We start from the raw sequence: 19,617 nt of genomic DNA, 5'->3' as shown, positions 1-19,617 counted from the left end.
AGGGAAGCAAAAATAAAAACTCTCAAGGCCTGTCTTAATCAAATGAGGTTAGCAGAATAGAAGATTTCCAGATGCAATGCCAAATGTATTTTGGGACTGAAGAACAAAAATCCAGCATTCATATTCATTTAAAAAAAAGGTTCTATACAATAAATATACTCAAGTTATTAAGGACAAATTTAGGCCAATTTTGAAACAGTGAAGCACATGTTATGCTGAGTTGTCAAGTCAAACTAATCCTACAATGTCAAATAATGCAAACCGCTCCGAGATAGTAGCATTGCTAAACTGGGCTGAAGATGCAGCTACGTTTTAAATAGTGCAAACTCACCAGGGCAGGATCTATTAAGGAGAGACATGTAGGGGATGTAATCCACTACTCCACTTTGCAGAAGCCAGGAAGCAGAATGGATAATTCATAAACTAAGGTTTGTCCAGTAACTCATGTGCCCAAAGTGCAGATTCAAAAGAAGAAACAAAATCCAAAACTTTTATTGTACCTACTTAATATGCCAATGCCATAGATTTGGTTATGCGATGAAGGATAAAACTTTGGGACTAGATTTCCTGAGTGGTGGAAGAGCAATGTTAGATACAATTATACAGTACAAAATGATTATTTTGTCAAACTAGGCAAAATGGGTGTACCAGCAATGTGCAGTCACTCCTTCATTTCTATATTAGGGAAAATGAAGAGATCATGTTCATAAGGACAGGAGCTTATTGAATTAAAAGTTATGATATCAGTTTGCAAGAACCTAAAACTAGGTGAGAACAAATTGAGGAACAGAAGGACAATTTTGAACAAGCATTTATAAATCAGGACATAACTAGATAGTTTTCTTACATTGTACTTGCCAGAATATATAGAACAGAGAGAGTCCTTCCTACAATAGCATTTGCCACGTCACACCATTAATGGATAACAGTCTTCAATGGGGCATTAGTAGTCCCCGATGTACAGTTTGAAGTTGTAGATTGCTGGAACTCCAACTTTCCTAGGTAACACTTCCCTCCCTTGTCAATATTCACACCCTGACAATTGCCTGCACCCAGTAACTTGTCAGAGTAGTTCCATGAGAAATTATGAAAAGGTAGAATAAAAAATAAAAATGCACAGCTTTATTAAAACTTGGAAGAATTCCCCTCTAATATCCAACTACTAGGAAGTGAGAGGCATGACCCAACGTACTTAGTCAAACTCTAAGCCAACAGTTGCTGCTGCAGATTTGGAAATGAATTAACATAGAATTACAGCTGGGGAGAATTATAGCTGGGGAGGGAACTTGTATTTAAATAAAAACAATATAAGAAACACATCAGTAACAATTGCACACGTTTTAATTATGCAGATTTGTCTGCATTTTTCTAAACACTGGTCCGTAAAAGCTACTAAACAGCTTAAAAACCTATACATCATATAAACAAGAAACAAATAAATTAGCAAAATTCTTTTATACATTCACTTTAGTACAACTTTGAGTTCAAAAGTATTTACAACTGTACAACAGACTGCAGACGTTTTCTATATTAAATACTTAAAAAGGAAGCAATAGCATATAAACAGGTTGTATGCTTTTTTTGACTGCACTAAAAAAATCACACTTAGTAGAACATTGCAGCACACCAAAGATGTAGACATTGATACAGGTCGTACTGCAAGTGTGCAAGAAGCTTTTGAGTGCACAGTAAGCAATCACTAAAATTGCTATGCTTTTTTTAAAATTATAAACCAGAGGAAATTTACAAGTCCATTCAAATTTGTTGCCGTACAATTTTTAACATTGGTTTTGTACATTGAAATACACAGATTTCACAGATACAACACAGGGAAAACATCTTTGCAAACTAAATAAATACTTGTGCCTCTCAGCCATCTGTTACTGTTAGCAAGTTGTGCCTTGTCCCCAAACAACCAAAACATAATCGGAGAATGATTCCAATTCTACTGAAGGTTCTCATAATCCCCATGGCTTGGATATCTGGCAGTTGTAGTTCAAAGATTGGAAGATGCTGAAACGGATCGGTTAGGGTCGACTACTTCAGATGCTTTAAATGCAGGGAAGACTACAGCAGCATTTACACTTGAACTCCCCAGAACATGAGTCAGAGAGGATTGTGACACCACTTTCGCAACAGGGTTAACCACAGTATTGATAGCATTTAAAACAGCTCCCTCTGGGCTGACCAATAACTTACTGAAGGAAGTGTCTACTGGAAGAGCTGTGGCACTCTGGCTGGTAGGGGCTTGGAATTTGCATACCGCAGTCTGAAGTTGAGGTCTTGCTGTAGGGCTATTCATCAGCATTGATCCTGTTGTAAGCTGAACAGATCTAGACACAGGAGTTATTGTTTGCGCAGCAGTCTGAGCACAGAGGTTTTGAAGCAATTTTTCAGGTGGAACAACACAAGGAGATGGGGAGGATTGGGAACGGTTGGACATAGCAGATACAATCTTTGCCTTCTGACATGCAGATGTAACATCAGTTCCTGTAGGAGTTCCTGGGTTTAAATTTACTGCTTGAGAACTACTCGGTTTCAGTGTATTGGAAATCAGCAGGACATGGCTACCAGATCCAAGGCCTTGAGGTGGAACAACAAATCGATGATTGTTGATGACTATTTGAGTCCCTGGTGCCAAAGGAGTACTCGTGTTGATAACTATTTTCTGCCGTATACAAGATTCGTTCAATGGTCCTGATGTTTTGTTGACAGAAGATGGTACAGTTGTTACTGGCTGTATTCGTGAAGTAGCTGCTGTAACTGTATTAGTACTTACTGGATGTTTTGTTAAACTGTGTACCGTTGTTGGATGCGCCAAGTTAAGACCCAGACCAGCAGGAGGCAATACATTACCAATAGTAGATGTACTCAGGCGAGAAGCGGCCTGCACAGCTGCAAACCTTGGAACAGTACCTATGTTGGTTGGCGATGTTATTGTGTTTGGACTTGGAAAACGGATGACTGTCTGACAACTGTCTTTTGAAAAATGTGCAATTTGTGGGGAAAAGGCTGTACTTATTGATTGAGCGTTTGTTGGTACCATCTTTGAATTGATTGTTATTGGGTTTGGTAAAGCAGTTGTAATTGGCAAAGAAAGAGGAGTCAGCGACTGATGTGACATCTTTGGCTGTGCAGATGCAAGAAGCATTGAGGAAGCAAAGTGCTCAGCTTTCACCGTTGAAATAGCAACAGGGAGTCTCGCTGATAACATCCCTTGATTAGATCCAGACATATTGTCATTACCTTTATGCAAAGCAGTGGGAAGTGAACCAAATGTTGCAAAAGTTGGTGTTGGAAGGGTTGCGCCTGTAGCTGTTGTTGCGACTGTATATGAATTCCGAACACACATTTTAATTCCAACTGAACTCCCAAAAGATGTAGAGCTCGGATTTCCCATCACAACTGAAGGAATTGCTGAAGTACTAACACAAGTTGTTGGTAAAATTGTGTTCTTGATTGATAATCCCTCCCCGCTCTTTGCAGACATAGTTGGCACAACGCTGATTCCTGGGATTTTCTGGATGCTGTTTCTTACAATGTGGGCTGGATGTCCCTTTGTAACTTCTTTTACCTGAAATGGACCAGGCAACGGATTGGCTTTAATTGGTGTTTCCCCAGTGTAAGGTACCAGCACCACCTGACAAGGGTCTGCATTTTTCACTGCCATCTGTGTTGTGTTTAAAGGTGGGGCAAGCTGTTGTTGGGGTGGTTTTGTTAATACTAAGTTGGGAGATGAGGGCATTGAAGTCACAGATGGACTCATAAGGACCAATTTTTGAGGCTGCGCGTTTGTGGGTGCCATGCTGACTTGACTTGTCCCACAAGGTGTAGGAGGAGTATTTGGAACCAATAAAAGTTTCGGCATTGCAGTTCCAGCCAAGAACGTGCTACCTCCAGACTTATTACATTCTGGTGGTGAAAGAAATAATTGTTTGCCACTTGTAGTATCGAGTGAGAATTTCAATGATGGCGCTTGGGCTACTGTTACCTTATTTTGGGCTGGACCATCACTAGACAATCCACCAACAGGACCACTAACTAAATTCAAGGCATTATGGGTACTGGTGCGCACAGTTGAACTCTCTGAAACAGCTGACAAAACTGTGGGCAGAGGCACATGAACAGGTACAACTCCTGCATTATTCACAGTATTGCAAGACCCTAATTTAATTGACTCCCCACCCAACTGGTTTAGCCCTAATGAAACTGATGAAATGGAACTGGAAACAGGAAGCTGACCAATGTTTGTATGGGATGTCTGTGCTGGAACAAGAAAAGAGGTCAATGGTGACAATGGTTGCGTTTTTGATACCACAAGGTTCTGAACCTCCGGTAAAAAAGTAAATATTGGTCTTGGAGTAATAGAATTAGGTGAGTTTTGGTCAGAGTTGTTTTGCACCTTAACAACCCCTGTGTTTCCACCACGTGTCATGACTAAAATGGACTGAGAATCACGTATGCAGATGGTTTTAAGTTCTTGTTTTACTTCACTTAATTCATTTGACTGCTGCGAGTTGAAGCTCTGAGCAGTTCCAGTATTACTTATGGATCTGCTCTGTGTTTTTGTTGGTGTTACTGGCTGAATAGTTGATTGACCACCTCTAGTATTTGATGGCGTAACTGAAGGCGTCATAACTGCAGGTACTTCCATCCTTCCTTGTGGCGCAATGACTGATGATGCTAAAAGGTTACATGAAGATGATATAACTTTTGTTGGCTGGCTAACTGAAGTTAATACTGTTGTTAAACCAGCAGTGTTCCTACCCTGCCTTAAGTTAGAAATTTGTGACTGAACTTGAGCAGGTGAGAGAGACTGAAGGTCCACTGCAGGAGAATGTCCCAAATCAATAGTTTGAGAGCCAACCGAAGCTCGTTTCTCCAGCTCCTTGCGTGCCTTGGGTGGACTTTCTTTTTCAGCAGATTTGCCATCTTGTTGTTGGGTCAGTAAGTTTTTGGGTACAATAAGTACCTGCTGCATGATCCTCTCTCCAGTCTTTGCATCAATAACAGGTTGGACAGCAATCTTAATCTGGCCGCTACTCAAATCAATTGGCACACAAGATCCGTCAGGCATTTTGTACACCATCTGTAGTGGCCCTTTTGAAGTCGCAAGAGGTGACAAACAGGACTTTGCTGGACTTGGGTGCGATGCAACTGCAGTTATTTTCTTTTCTGGATTGCTTGCCTCTCTCACAGAGGAGGATATCTGACTGGTTAAGGTCACTTTGTTCCCATTATGTTTCGCAAGTAAGGCTTGAATAGGTTTGGTCCCTTTCTGTACAACTGATCTTGATACACTTGTTATCTCGCCTTTTGAAACATCTAACTTCACAGAATATTCATCTGGCTTGCTCAAGTTGGCAACTGATTCAACTGGAAGCCGTACTGCTGCAGATTTTGATTCAATATCTTGATTTCCAGGCTCAGAACCAGATGACACATTTACTATGTTGTGATCTGCAGCAGCTTCATTTGTGCTTAGTTTAGTCATTTTACACGGAGGAGATTCTTTCCAACATTCATCATGATCACTACCGCTGATTTGCCTTTTAGGATTCTTGGAAGTTTGTTTCTGTGTTTCTTTAATGGAACATTCCTGTCTAATGGGTTTTGGTTTACCTACAGGTATTTCCAGGTCTGGCTGCATCACTTCATCTGAAACATAGAAAAATAGTTAATGATAAACATTAGTGAAACACAGGCTAGACTATAATGTCAATAATATAAATAGCTCAGGAGGTCTACACAGTACTGTACAACAGATAATACTTATGCCATGTTAACCACCACATGTTTCAGAAAATGCTAGAGATGGTAGTAATTGTAAGCTAATCAAAGAGCTGTTAAAATCCGATGTCGGACAGCCTGATTGTTGGACTATTTTAACTAGTCTTAAATAAGTTAAAAATATATAGATATTCAAAATGATGACATGAGGCAGAATTTTCACCATAACAACTGGACTAACCCAATAACAGGAAGCGATTTACAGCTGCAGCATATATAGTACTATGAGAATGCATGAATGATTATTTATCATTAATTGGCAATGAATTAGACAAAGAAGCCAACAATGTTCTTTAATGGGGCGGCTACGGTGCAGTGCACGTGAAGGCTGCGAGCATTCTCAATAGCCTACTACACGATGAGAGTTTGAAATATTACAAATATCTTCAAATAAAAATGGACAATTAGCAATGAAATCCTGAGAAAACGTTTCAGTGATCCACATATTTCAATTAAGAGAACTATTATTTAATTCATAACTTATTTGAAGATATTGAAGATAGGTTTAAACTGCATATTTTGCTTCAGATATACTTGAACTAAATTAAAATTCAGTTCTGTGTATTTTTTTATTAAAGCTCTACTTTTAAAAGCATATTTAAGTAATTCATCTAAATTTGAACAGATATTCTTCTGTATAAGTTATCATTTTTTTTTTTACATGATCGCCATGACATACACGCAAGAATTCTTGTCATGTTTTTCTCGATCTAGGCAAGGTGTAGATCTTCATAATTAGTCATTTTCTGTTTTGTTCTCACTACTGAATACAGGTCTTATTTCGGTATCACATTAAAGTGGATGATATACAGTCACCATAAAATCTATAACATAAGCACGGTTCTATACTGTAGTGAGTTGCGCCTCCGCAAGTATAAAATCATATGTGCACATATAAAATCATATGTGCAGTAGAAAGCACTTTGCGCAACTTTTCCCAAAATGTAGGCAGAGAAATAAAGCTGTGAGTAGTTTAAGCAATAGCGCAATATGTGCATCAGTTCAACACAAAGGTTAGTTAGTGATTAGTTATAATATTGCGAAAAATAACAAAGATCTAGGAATGAAGGTGGAGTTGCAGGTGGACAGGGTGGTGAAGAAGGCATTCAGCAAGCTAGGTTTTATTGGTCAGAATATTGAATACAGGAGTTGGGACATCTTGTTGAAGTTGTACAAGACATTGGTAAGACCACACTTGGAATACTGTGTTCAGTTCTGGTCACCCTATTATAGGAAGGATATTATTAAACTAGAAAGAGTGCACAAGAGATTTACGAGGATGCTACCAGGACTTGATGGTCTGGGTTTTAAGGAGAGGCTGGATAGGCTGGAATTTTTTCCCTGGAGTGTAGAAGGCCTGGGGGGGGGATATTATAGATGACTATAAAATAATGAGGAGCTTCGATAAGGTAGATAGCCAACATCTTTTGCCAAAGGTAGAGGAGTCTAGAACTAGAGGGCATAGGTTTAAGGTGAGAAAAGAGAGGTACAAAAGAGACCAGAGGGGAAATTTCTTCTCAGAGGGTGGTGAGCATCTGGATTGGGCTGCCAGAGGCAGTGGTAGAGGCGGGTACAATTTTGTCCTTTAAAAAGCAGTTAGACAGTGACATGGGCAGGGTGGGTAGAGAGGGATATGGGCCAAATGCAGCCAAGTGGAACTGGCTTAGTGATAGAAACTGGGTGGCATGGACCAGCTGGGCCGAAGGACCTGTTTCCATGCTGTAAACATCTATGACTCTATGACCTTTATCCTGGAGTTCCAATTATGCATTGGTGCACAGTTTCAATCAGTCTGATGAGCCACATTTTCTCCTGCTTATTCTTATTTTAATGTGCAACAAATAAGACTGCCCCCAAATTGACACCAGTTTCATATCCTATAAGAAAGATGGTTGGTTAGGGAGTAAATTGTCTAACTGGAAATACTTTCTCTGTTTGACCATGGGGCTTTGCCCACAATTTCACCCATGTTATGGTCATATCTGGGAATGTCCGAAACAGACGGTTATACAGTCACAGAGCTTTACAGCATGGAACGAGGCAGGAGCGGCGGTCGTTCTCAGTTCCAGCCAATGGGCCTCTGGACGGTAGGGCCGGGACCGGGGTCACAGAGATTGGCAAGGACGATAGGGCAACTAAGGAGGGAAAACCAGTGAAGAAGTTACAACTAAAAGTGCTATCTCTGAATGCACAGAGCAAGCACAGGTCAACACTCAGATGAAAATAATCAGAATCCGGAGAACAGGAGTAACAGAAGCAGGAGGACTGGAAACAGAAGGACCGGGGCAGAATAAATATATAACAATGGAATACATAAATAAACAAAGAGGAGGGATATGGAGAAAAGGTAATCTACTCATCGGAAAGAAATGTCTCTGCCTTGAGTCACTCTGGTTCAGAACAGAGGAAGGAATTTCTAGATAGTTTTCTTCACAGCACAGTCATACCACAGACAACTGGAAACAGAGTAAAGCCCCTTCTACACTGTCCCACCAAACCTCCCAGTTCAGGATAGCATGGGGTTAGACAGAGGAAAAACCCCTTTCAAGGTCCTGAGGGGGCAGCATGATAACAATGGTTTGCACTGTTACTTCACAGCACCAGGGTCCCACGTTCGATTCCCGTTTGGGTCACTCTCTTGTGCGGAGTCTGCACGTTTGTCCTGTGTCTGCGTGGATTTCCGCCTGGTACTCTGGTTTCCTCCCACAGTCCAAAGATGTGCAGGTTAGGTGGATCGACCATGCTAAAGTGACTCCAAACACAATAAGAGTGAACCCAAGTAATTTTAAGTTAGAAGGTCATCGTGCCAGCAGTCAGAAGAGACAGTCAAAAGGTGTTATGCTCGGAGACTTCCGGTGGCGTGGGCGAGCAGGGTGGCCACAGCAACAACAGCTCCCGCCGGTGGCCGCGATTCGCGGCGATTTTGGGGAAATCCCCGAGTCTTCACACACCCCCCGACTATCGTCGGCCTTTGGGGCCGTCACAAGCAGCCAGCGGGGCCGGTTTAAAAACAGGCTAAGAACCCCGCGTGGGTGTCGGGCGGCGGAGGCTGAGGCGCTGGGCCCAGCACGGCGTCGAGGTCAGAGCAGCGGGGGCGGAGCTACGAGGAGGCCGAGGCGGCAGACCCGAGGCCAGGGCACTATGTGAGGGAGGGTGTTCCACGTCGGATGGCTCCCACCTAGGAGGAAGAAAGAAGGCTGAAGCCTGGTCCCAGGAGAGCTCTGGGTGAATATAGAGGAGAAAGAAAGAAGGTTTAAGGAAGTTTGGGAAAAGTTTTTTTTTCTCTCCCCCTTTTTTGGAAGTCAGATTGATGAAGGACAGGAGGGTGAAGGGGGAGAGAGGAGAAAAGAAAGAAGATAAAAAACAATAAGCCGCTAAAGGATGCGAAGAGCAGCGTCGAAGAAAGGAGGAAACGCGGGTTCGCCGCTGAAGGAGAAGACGAGCAAAAGTGTTGACAGGATGGCGGAAGCCGAACTGCAAGGCGGGGCCGCACTACTTACGGTGGAGATGATGACCGAGGTGATGGCGGTGGAGCTGGAAAAACAATTTGCGAGGCACATGGAGGCCTTGAGGAAGGAGACGGCGGTCGCGTTGAAGCAATTGGTGGAGGAGGAAATCGGCCCGGTGAGGGTGGCGGTGGCAAAGGCATCGGCCGAGGTGAGAGAACAGGGTGAGAAGATGAAGGAGGTGGAGGAGGCAGTGTCACGACACAGCGACCAGGTCTCCTCGATGGGGGACGAGCTGCGGAGGGTGGTGGAGGTTAACAGAGGACTCCAAGCAAAGCTGGAAGACTTGGAAAACCGCTCAAGGCGGCACAATTTGAGAATTGTGGGCTTGCCCGAAGCGACAGAGAGCCCAAGGCCAATGCAATACTTCGCTAAGAAGTTGGCGGAGCTGATGGGGGAGGGTGAGAGCCCCTCCCTGTACAAGCTAGACCGAGCTCATCGGTCATTAAGACCGAAGCCCAAAGTGAACGAGCCGCCAAGGCCAGTAATTATCTGCTTCCATAAGTTTTGCATGAAGGAGAAGGTATTAAGCTGGGCGAAGCAGAAGCGTGAGGTGCTGTGGGATGGTACTGCGGTTCGGATCTACCAGGACTTGACGGTGGTGTTGGCAAAAAGACGAGCGGCGTTTGGGCGGGTGAAGGTGGCTTTGTACAAGAAGGGGGTGCGATTTGGTATGGTGTGCCCGGCGAAGTCGAGAGTAACATATAACGCCAAAGACTTCTATTTTGAGACAGCGAAGGCGGCAGAAGGCTTGGGACAGACGTGAAGAACGGAACTGGAAGAGAGACTGTGGACTGTGTTTGAGCAGCTGGAAAAATGTATAAATGTTACAACTTTCTTTTTACTGATGTGTATTGCAATTTACTTCTCTTTGCATTGTTACAGAGTTCAAGTTAATGGTGGGTTGATTGGCGTTCTGTGTTGCGACGGTTAAATGTTATGTTAGTGAATTGTAGGGGTTGGATTGTTGGGTTTGTTTTGTTGTTTCTTTCTCTGGGACTGGGTGGAAGGGGGGGGATATGTCTTGGCGGGGGGAGCCACCCGCGCTAACTAACTAAAGTTAGCTAGTGAACGGGGGTGAGGTGAGAGGAGGGCTGCGGACGTTGGAGCCTGGATAGCAGGCTTCAATGGTCCTACGAGGCATTGGGGGGGGGGGGGGGGGGGGGGGGGGGGGATGGATGTTGGGGGATGTTTGTAGGTGGGGTTCTTGAGAGGGGGGGGGGGGGGGGGAGAGAAGGGGTTCAATGTTAACAATGGACAGGGGCAGGTCAGGCTTATGGGGCAGGCCCGGTGGTATGGTGATGGTGGATAAGAAAGGTGGGGGTGGGGGGTGAGAGAGCCCCAGTAAGGATAGTCACGTGGAACGTGAGAGGGCTAGGAGGTCCGGTCAAGAGGTCAAGGGTGCTTGCGCATCTTAAAAGTTTGAAAGCCGATGTAGCAATGCTGCAGGAGACTCACTTGAGGGTGAAGGACCAGGTAAGACTTAAAAAGGGCTGGGTTAGTCAAGTGTTTCACTCTGGATTTGACGGAAGGGCAAGAGGGGTAGCGGTGCTGGTCAGCAAAAGGGTATGCTTCCAGATGGAGAAGGTGGAGACAGATCAGGGGGGTAGATATGTGATTGTGACAGGGGCGCTGGGGGGGAGATTAGTGGCGCTGTTAAGTGTATACGGTCCCAATTGGGTGTTTGGAGCCATTCCCGACTTGGACACACATGAGCTGATTGTGGGGGGGGACGGGGACAGGAACTTGGTGCAGGAGCCAAGGTTGGACAGATCACGGCCGCACTCGCTGGTCCCATCAGGGGGGGCGAAGGCGCTGGCTGGGCTCATGGTGGAAATGGGAGGGGTGGACCCTTGGAGGTTCCTGCACCCAAGGGAACGGGAGTATTCGTTTTTCTTAGCAGTCCATAAGGTATACTCGCGGATCGGCTTTTTTGTGGTGGGAAAGGCTTTGCTGGCTGGAGTTAAGGGGTCGGAATACTCTGCAATTGCAGTGTCAGATCACGCTCCACATTGGGTGCATATGGTGCTGGAGAAGGGGGTAGCACAGAGACCGGAGTGGAAATTGGATGTGGGACTTTTGGGGAACCAAGTGTTCTCTGAGAAAATTGAAATGGTAATTAAGGAATATGTAGGTTTCAATTGTACGGGTGAGGTGTCGAAGGCAGTCGTCTGGGAGGCTCTAAAGGCAGTGGTGAGGGGTGAGGTAATTTTGTTTAAGGCCAGGGTGGACAAAGAAGCGAGGTTGGAGCGGCAGAGGGTAATAGATGAGATGTTGGAGGAAGATAGGAGGTACCAGGAAGGCGGTGCGCCAACTGAGACGAGCAAGGGGTGCAGTTTTTGAACATGGAGATAAGGCAGGTCAGCTCTGGAGAGAGGCAGCGGCAAGGGAAATTCTTCAGGTGAGGGATGGGGCAGGGAGGTTGGTGGTGGCTCCAGTGCTGATTAACGAGGTTTTTGAGGAGTTTTATGAGAGGTTGTACAAGTCAGAGCCACCCGGGGGAGACTGAGATGCAGGAATTTCTAGATGGATTGAAGTACCCGAGGCTAGGGGAGGGGGACAGGGCTACATTAGAAGGGGCAATAGTGGAGCAGGAGATAATGGATGCGATTGGGAGGATGCAGTCGGGGAAGGTGGCAGGGCCAGATGGGTTTCCGGTGGAATATTAAAAAAAATTCAAGGATGGGGTGGCACCCCTGATGGTGGGGATGTTTGAGGAGGCGATAGGGAAGGGGGTATTGCCGCAAACCTTCGGGCAGGCATCGATTTCACTGCTGCTAAAAAAAGATAAGGATCCGACGGGAGTGTGGGTCGTATAGGCCCATATCACTTCTGAATGTGGATGCAAAAGTGTTGGTGAAGGTACTGGCGGGTAGGCTGGTGGAGTGCCTCCCGAAGGTGATAGGGGAGGATCAGACGGGGTTCGTGCAAGGGAGGCAGCTGTTTTCGAACATTAGGAGGGTTTTGAATGTCGTTATAGCACCGGTGGAAGGGAAGGAAACAGAGGTGGTTGTGGCATTGGACGCCGAGAAGGCATTTGATCGGTAGAATGGGGGTTCCTGATGGCAGTGCTGGAGCAGTTTGGGATTGGACCAAGATTTGTGAACTGGGTAAAGCTATTATAAAAGGAGCCGAAGGCGAGTGTCCGCACAAACAATATCAGTTGGAAAGGAATAGTGCGGGCGGGGGGGGTGTGTGTGTCTGTGTGTGTTAGAGCATAGGGTATCCTTATATGCCGACAACTTGCTGCTGTATGTGTCGGAACCGAGTGCGTCGATAGGATGAATATTGGAGCTACTGCGGGTATTTGGGTCTTTCTCGGGGTACAAGCTGAACCTGGACAAGAGTGAGTATTTTGTGGTGTCTCGGCCGGGGGGGGGGGGAGGGGGGGGGGGGGGGGGGGGGGGGGGGGGGCTGCCATTCCGTAGGGCAGGGACTCACTTTAGGTATCCGGGGGTGCAGGTTGCCCGGGAGTGGGGGAGGCTTCGCAGGTACATCATCACTAGTTTGGTGGGGAGAGTGAAAGCCGATCTGGCAAGGTGGGTTGGCCTTCCTCTGTCACTGGTGGGTCGGGCACACGCGGTTAAAATGAATGTGTTGCCGCGATTTCTCTTTATTTTTCAATGCCTACCAATTTTCCTGCCAAAGTCTTTTTTCAGGGAGATTAAGGGAAGGATTACCTCGTTCATATGGGGAGGGAAGGTGGCCAGAGTGAGAAAGGTGCTGCTACAGAGTGGAAGGCAGGCAGGGGGTTTAGGTCTCCCGAACCTGTTGTACTACTACTGGGCGGCGAATGTGGAGAAGGTGTGGAGCTGGGTCAGAGGGGTTGATTCCCAGTGGGTCAGAATGGAGACAGTTTGTGCAGGGGGTCGGGGCTGAAAGCACTAGCAACAGCAACGCTCCCGATAGCTCTGGGGTAATACTCAGGGAGTCCGGTAATAATAGCTTCATTGAAAATTTGGAGGCAGTTTCACCAACACTTCGGGTTGGGGGCATGGTCAAGGGAAATGCCGATTCGGGGGAACCACAGATTTGAGCCAGGGAGGTGGGATGGAAGTTTTCGGAAATGGGAAGAGGGGGGGTTAAGACGCTAAAAGGTTTGTTTCTTCGGGGTCGGTTTGCAGGATTGCGGGTGCTGGAAGCGAAGTATGGGCTGGAGCAGGGAGAAGTGTTTAGGTACATGCAGATTCGGGATTTTGCCAGGAAGGAGATACAGAGCTTCCCAGAGGAACCGGCCTCCACATTGCTGGAGGGGGTGCTGACGACAAGGGGACTGGAGAAGGGGGCAGTGTCAACGGTGTATGGAGTTATTTTGGGAGAGGATAAGGCACAACTGGAAGGGATCAAAGCAAAGTGGGAGGAAGAGCTGGGAGAGGTTATAGTGGAGGGGGGTCTGGTATGAGGTGCTCTGGAGAGTGAATGCCTCCACCTCATGTGAGAGGTTGGGGCTGATAAAGCTGAAGGTGGTATATAGAGCGCAGCTCACGAGGGGGAGGATGAGCCGATTCTTTGCAGGAGTAGAGGATGTGTGTGAACGTTGCGGGGGGGGCCCCCGCTAGTCACGTTCATATGTTTTGATCCTGTCCAAAGCTCGGGGAGTACTGGAAGGAGGTGTTTAGGGTAATTTCCAAGGTGGTGCATGTGAAATTGGACCCGGGTCCCCGGGAGGCCATATTCGGGGTGTCGGACCAGCCAGGGTTGGAAACGGGTGCTGAGGCAGATATCATAGCCTTCGCCTCGTTGATCGCCCGAAGGCGGATTCTGCTGGGATGGAGTCTCTCCACCCAGTGCCATGGAATGGCAGGGGGACCTGTTGGAATACTTGAGAAGGTTAAGTTCGAACTGAGGGGAAGCTCGGAGGGGTTCTACAAGTCATGGGCACTATTTATTATGCACTTTCAAGAACTGGATAACATCGAACATTAGTTGGGGAGGGGGCCTGTGTATATTAAGGGTGACTATGGGTAATCCCGGATTCCTTTTTGTCATTTGTTTATGTAAGCATGCGGGCTGATGTTTGGGGGTTGGTGGGAGGATGGGAGCATTGTTACTGTTATGGGGATTGACATATCTGTTGCTGATTATTGTTTATTGTTGATGGGTGTAAATGCGGGAGAAAATGTGAAAAAGGAGAATAAAAATATATATTTTTTAAAAAGTGTTATGCTCTACAGGTAGCAATGAATCAGGATTACTCCCAATGACAGCTTTTCATATGCACCATATGGAACTAAGCAGCCTTGGAGGGCCAAAACCTCCAGTCAAGCTTGTTCCTACAAGTTTTCTGTAAGATAAACTTTGGTAGGGCTCTTCAAGCATCTAAATAAAATTCTACTTCTGACTTTGGTGGAAGAGGTTAAAACAATTGAATGGTCTCTTGACTCAAATGAGCGAGTCCCAAGGTTCATCCGATCAGACTACAATAAAGATATACATTTACTAACTTCAGGGGCTAAATATAAATGACAACAATGCTATTCTGCACACAAAATACATTTGGAGAGGTTTGAACAAGTGTTACAATGAAAGTTTCAGTTGGAAACGAGAGAGACCGTAAGATTTTCAATAATTGCCAATTTTCCAAGGAGGAATAAAAGGACTGCTAGTGGTGATGTGAAAATCAGTCAGCTGCTGCAGCTAGTCAGCCACTAAGACACATGGCCTGTGGGATTCTGAGCACAGTAACCCACTTTGAGTTTATTTTTTGAATATTTTTGTATACAATTTCAAAGACGGTTCTGAACTCTTGATGACAACATAACAGAACTAGAATTTACTTGGTTATATTGGCCCTTTTAATGTCATTAATACTGAGGATGAAGTGCATGCTTTTGCTAATACTTGTTTTTGATCCAAATAACCTCTGAATGTCACAAAAGGTCCACTATTATCTACAAAGGAACAGAACTCTAGCAAGTAAGTACAACTGACTCACATAGAATGTGTACCTTGCTTATTTTACATGTTCTAAACAAGTTGAAAAGATGCAGATACCTATATCAGAGCATTCTTTCTTCGCTATTTCTTGATGGTCAGCAAAATCAGAGGACCCTGCTTCGGTTATGTCTTTTATAAACTCTCCATCCATTTCGTCACTTGGCAAGATATCTCTAAGGAACACATCATTATCAGGCTGTTTTTTAAAGTCATCAAAGTCTTTCTTCATTCGGGCTCTTTAAAAGATATAAAAAAGTGAACAGTTTCATTAAATAAGTTTCCAGATTCCCAGCACGCATGTAAAGTAGTCATCAGTTTTCAATGAAATCACTTAACTGAGGAATGAAAAAATATGCATTCATTAAGTAACTTATTAAATCTCTCAAACATTGTGGAGATTTTCAGACGATGAATATTGAAGTTCAGGAACTGACATAACAGCCAGAAGGCCACAACAGCAAAAAGAAAATAAGCTTCTGTTGTTGGCTAACAATTGAGGGAGGGGTGTTACCAAAATGTTGGGAGAACTCCCTGCTCTTCAAACGGTGGTAACCTTTAATGTTTGCCTGAACAGCCAGATCTCAGTTTAACATCTCATCCAATAAATACAATCGGTTACCAGATATGCTTGGCTCCCATTTCCTCCACACTGTGTATTTCAGGTAGTTTCTCACAGGCATGCAAATGCCTGTCAGATTAGCACACTAACCCAGGGGTTCTCAATTTGCGTGAGGGCCCTTCTCATGTTATAAGAATTCCACAGACCACTGTAAGACAAGCATTGTTCCTGTATACAAATAGTTATGCAAGTAAACAAAAAGTTGGTAGGCACGAATTGCCGATTCGCCTCTTTATATGTGCTATGGTTAATCATAGAATTTACAGTGCAGAAGGAGGCCATTCTGCCGATCGAATTTGCACTGGCTCTTGGAAAGAGCACCCTACCGAGCCCACACCTCCACCCTATCCCCATTACCCAGTAACCCCACCTATCCCCATTACCCAGTAACCCCACCCAACACTAAGGGCAATTTTGGACACTACGGACAATTTAGCATGGCCAATCCACCTAACCTACACATCTTTGGGCTGTGGGAGGAAACCGGAGCACCCGGAGGAAACCCACGCACACACGGGGAGAACGTGCAGACTCCACACAGACAGTGGCCCAAACCAGGAATCGAACCTTGGACCCTGGAGCAGTGAAGCAATTGTGCTATCCACAATGCTACCGATTCTATGAAAGTCCTGTACAGTCTAAAAGGTATCATCCTTCAAATTGCTCACTTGGAAGAAACACACTCTCTATACTTCATGTAACAATATCATGAATCCATGAATAAAAAGCAAGCATAGGATTGTGGCACAAATGCACAGAAACCGCAGCCCACCCAGATCTCAAAATAGAAATGAGACACCCAGAAACACAACCAGAATATTGGCATTTAATGATAGCTCTGGAATATTCTCCATGCCAAGCACCAAAATTTCCAGCGTCATTAGAACTAAACAACCAACTATATTTTTAGGTAGAACAAATTTATGGAGAGATTTGATGGATTCTGGTATGTCATGGTCAGGATATAATCACTGAACCCACACAGCTGATAAATAGGAACAGTGGGACAGGAGGAGGCCTCGCAGCCTGTTGAGCTTGCTTCATCATTCAATTGCACAATGGCTGATCATCTACCTCAACGCCATTTTCCCACACTATCTCCGTAGCCCTTGGTCATTAGTCTCCATAAATCTATTGATTTCTGTCTTGAACGTGCTCAATGATTACACTTCCACAGCCCTCTGGGTAGAGAATGCCAAAGATTCATCACTATCTAAGCGAAAAGTCCGCCATCATCTCGATCTTAAATAGCTTGACCCTTATCCTGAGATTAAGTCCTCTGGCTCTAAACGCACCAGCCGTGGCAAATATCCAACCTAAATACACTATGTCGCACCCTGTTAGAATTTTGTAAGTTTCAATCTTTCTTTGAATCTAGAGAGAATATAGGCCCGGTTCCCTTCATCTCTTCTCAATCCTCACATCCCATATGATTAAAGGACTGTGCTGCAGATCAAATTCTAACACGCACATGTTTTACTGATAAACGGTTACTTATAAGCCGGTGTTAAAAGCAAAAAGGTCTCAACAGGTTTGACAGGATTTTTCATGGCCATGGTTATTTATTGAAAATATAGCAAGAAAACAACTAATGACCAAATTCCCTTGTCTCTGTAAACTTAATTGTGCCAGTGTTATTGAGCTAAATGGGGCATGTGCATTAGCAACTTCAGCTCTACGAGTAAATAACTAACATACAGCAATCAAATCTGCTCAATTATGGGCAGCACGGTGGCGCAGTGGTTAGCACTGTAGCCTCACAACACCGAGGTCCCAGGTTCGATCCCGTCTCTGGGTCACTATCCATGTGGAGTTTGCACATCCTCCCTGTGTTTGCGTGGGTTTCGCCCCCACAACTCAAAGATGTGCAGGGTAGGTGGATTGGCCACACTAAATTGTCCCTTAATTGGAAAAAATGAATTCGGCATTCTAAATTTATTTTTAAAAATCTTCTCAATTAGATAAGTATTTAAATCTCCATGCTTTGAAGTGGTTTCGCAATGATGAAAGGGGATTTCACTTTTCACATCTGAAAATTTGGTGAAACACCAAGACATGTGAATCGACATATCAACATTCTATTTGAAAACTAAACGGTATGATGCAAAAGTAGGATTGACCGCTTGAAGAGACGATAGCAGCCGGATAGCTGCAGGATCCAAGAAGAGATCAAATGAACTGCATTCCTTTGTCAAAAATCCTCAAAAATCATACTCTCAAGATTGCAATCTTGCTTAAAGCTAGGCAGCTCACAAACACATTGCACGGACTGACTGGAGAATCATTTCAGACCCCCTAGTGCAGAATTTAAATAAGTTGTCAAAATACACAACAATAATTACAGCATTTGTCAGAGTGAGATGTTCACTGACTGTCTTTGCATCATGCTGATACATTCAGAAATTAGTCATCTTATTAAGACAGTTGTAAGAGCAATAGTTACTGTTCCTGAAAGACTGTCTCACAATGGCACAGGAATGGCCTCACAAAAGGCAAAGATATGGTTAGGCCAGCAACATTTCACCCTTCACCCACCAAGACAGGCTGCCTCTACGCAAACAAGCCCCTTCGTCGTTTCTCTATACACACTAAAGGTTGTCTGAGATTTTGCCCTTACCACACGGGATGTCTGTCCATAAAAAGATAAATTGGTTTGAGGGAGCAATGCCATTGACAGTAATATTCCTGGAGATCATTAAAAATCCCTCTCCCTGGCAACTCCCTTAGGTTAAACCAGATTGCTGGCAAACATAGTACTAAATATGCCCCAAAATGCGTTTCCAACCACATACCAACTTAATTCCACCTCTTTAACATCTCTGGACTCTGATACTGCCCGTTGCTCAAATTCTTGTCTGTGCATGTTACCCCTGGATTCAATGATTCAAACATACTCTTCGCTGGCCTCCCAAGATCATCTAAAACTCTTTTTGCCCATTCACACACCCCCCACGTTTGAAGGCCTATACCAACTACCGATTAAACACATCCCCCATGCTTGAAGGCCTATACCAACTACCGATTAAACACATCCCCCATGCTTGAAGGCCTATACCAACTCCTCATTAAACAACAATGTGAATTTAATAGCCTCATTCTCGTTTTCAATACCCTTTGTATCTATGTAATCTCCTCCAGCTTCACAACGCTCCAAGAAATCTGCACTGCTCCAATTCTGGTCATGTAAGCATTCCAAATGGAACCACTCCATTCTAGGCGGGGTGGAGAAGGGGGTTTAGGTGCACGGGCCCCAAGCTCTAGAATTCTCTAAACTTCTCCACCACTCTTCCCCCTTTAAGAGCCTCTTTAAAGTTAGTCATTGAGTAAGATTTTGACGATTAGCCCTAGTGTTGCTTCAAAGCTCAATGTCAAATTTTGTTTCATAGTACCTAAAGACATTTTTATTATTACATTAAAGATGCTATATAAAGGCAAGTTATTGTTGTGTGCAAAAGAGAGTTGGAAAAACATCTGGTCAGAAGAGGATTCCCATACAGTCCCTCTGTAACTTGTTTATCTTTTTATTCATTCAAGGGATGTGGGCTCAGTGTGGATGTGAGAGAAAAGTGAGGGGTGAATTATCCCTTGTAAAGGATGCAATGTATATCCAGCAACATCATGAGCATTCACGGTAAACATTTTTGTTTTAAATTTTTTCAAGGGACTTGGGTGTCACTGGCTAGGCCAGTATTTTTTGAGTTTAATTTAGAGTATCCAATTCATTTTTTCCAATTAAGGAGCAATTTATGTGGCCAATCCACCTAC

At 44.5% G+C, this 19,617-nt stretch overlaps 1 protein-coding gene across 2 annotated transcripts in view; it reads right to left on the bottom strand.

The window, feature by feature from the left end:
* Positions 1-1,107: 1,107 nt before the first annotated feature.
* LOC140429778 (uncharacterized bromodomain-containing protein 10-like) overlaps positions 1,108-19,617 on the bottom strand; it is a 105,997-nt gene continuing 87,487 nt past the window's right edge. For both annotated transcript variants that reach the window (XM_072517223.1, XM_072517224.1), the window contains 2 exons: positions 15,291-15,469; positions 1,108-5,658 (listed from right to left, as the gene is read on the bottom strand). In XM_072517223.1, coding sequence (XP_072373324.1) covers positions 1,997-5,658; positions 15,291-15,469 — 3,841 coding nt within the window. In that variant the 3' untranslated portion in view covers positions 1,108-1,996. The remainder of the gene's footprint in view (positions 5,659-15,290; positions 15,470-19,617) is intronic.

The sequence above is a fragment of the Scyliorhinus torazame genome, chromosome 9 (assembly GCF_047496885.1).
Source record: "Scyliorhinus torazame isolate Kashiwa2021f chromosome 9, sScyTor2.1, whole genome shotgun sequence".
Lineage (NCBI taxonomy): Eukaryota > Metazoa > Chordata > Chondrichthyes > Carcharhiniformes > Scyliorhinidae > Scyliorhinus > Scyliorhinus torazame.
Note: the sequence above shows the minus strand (reverse complement) of the source record. Positions and strands in the feature narration are given on the sequence as shown.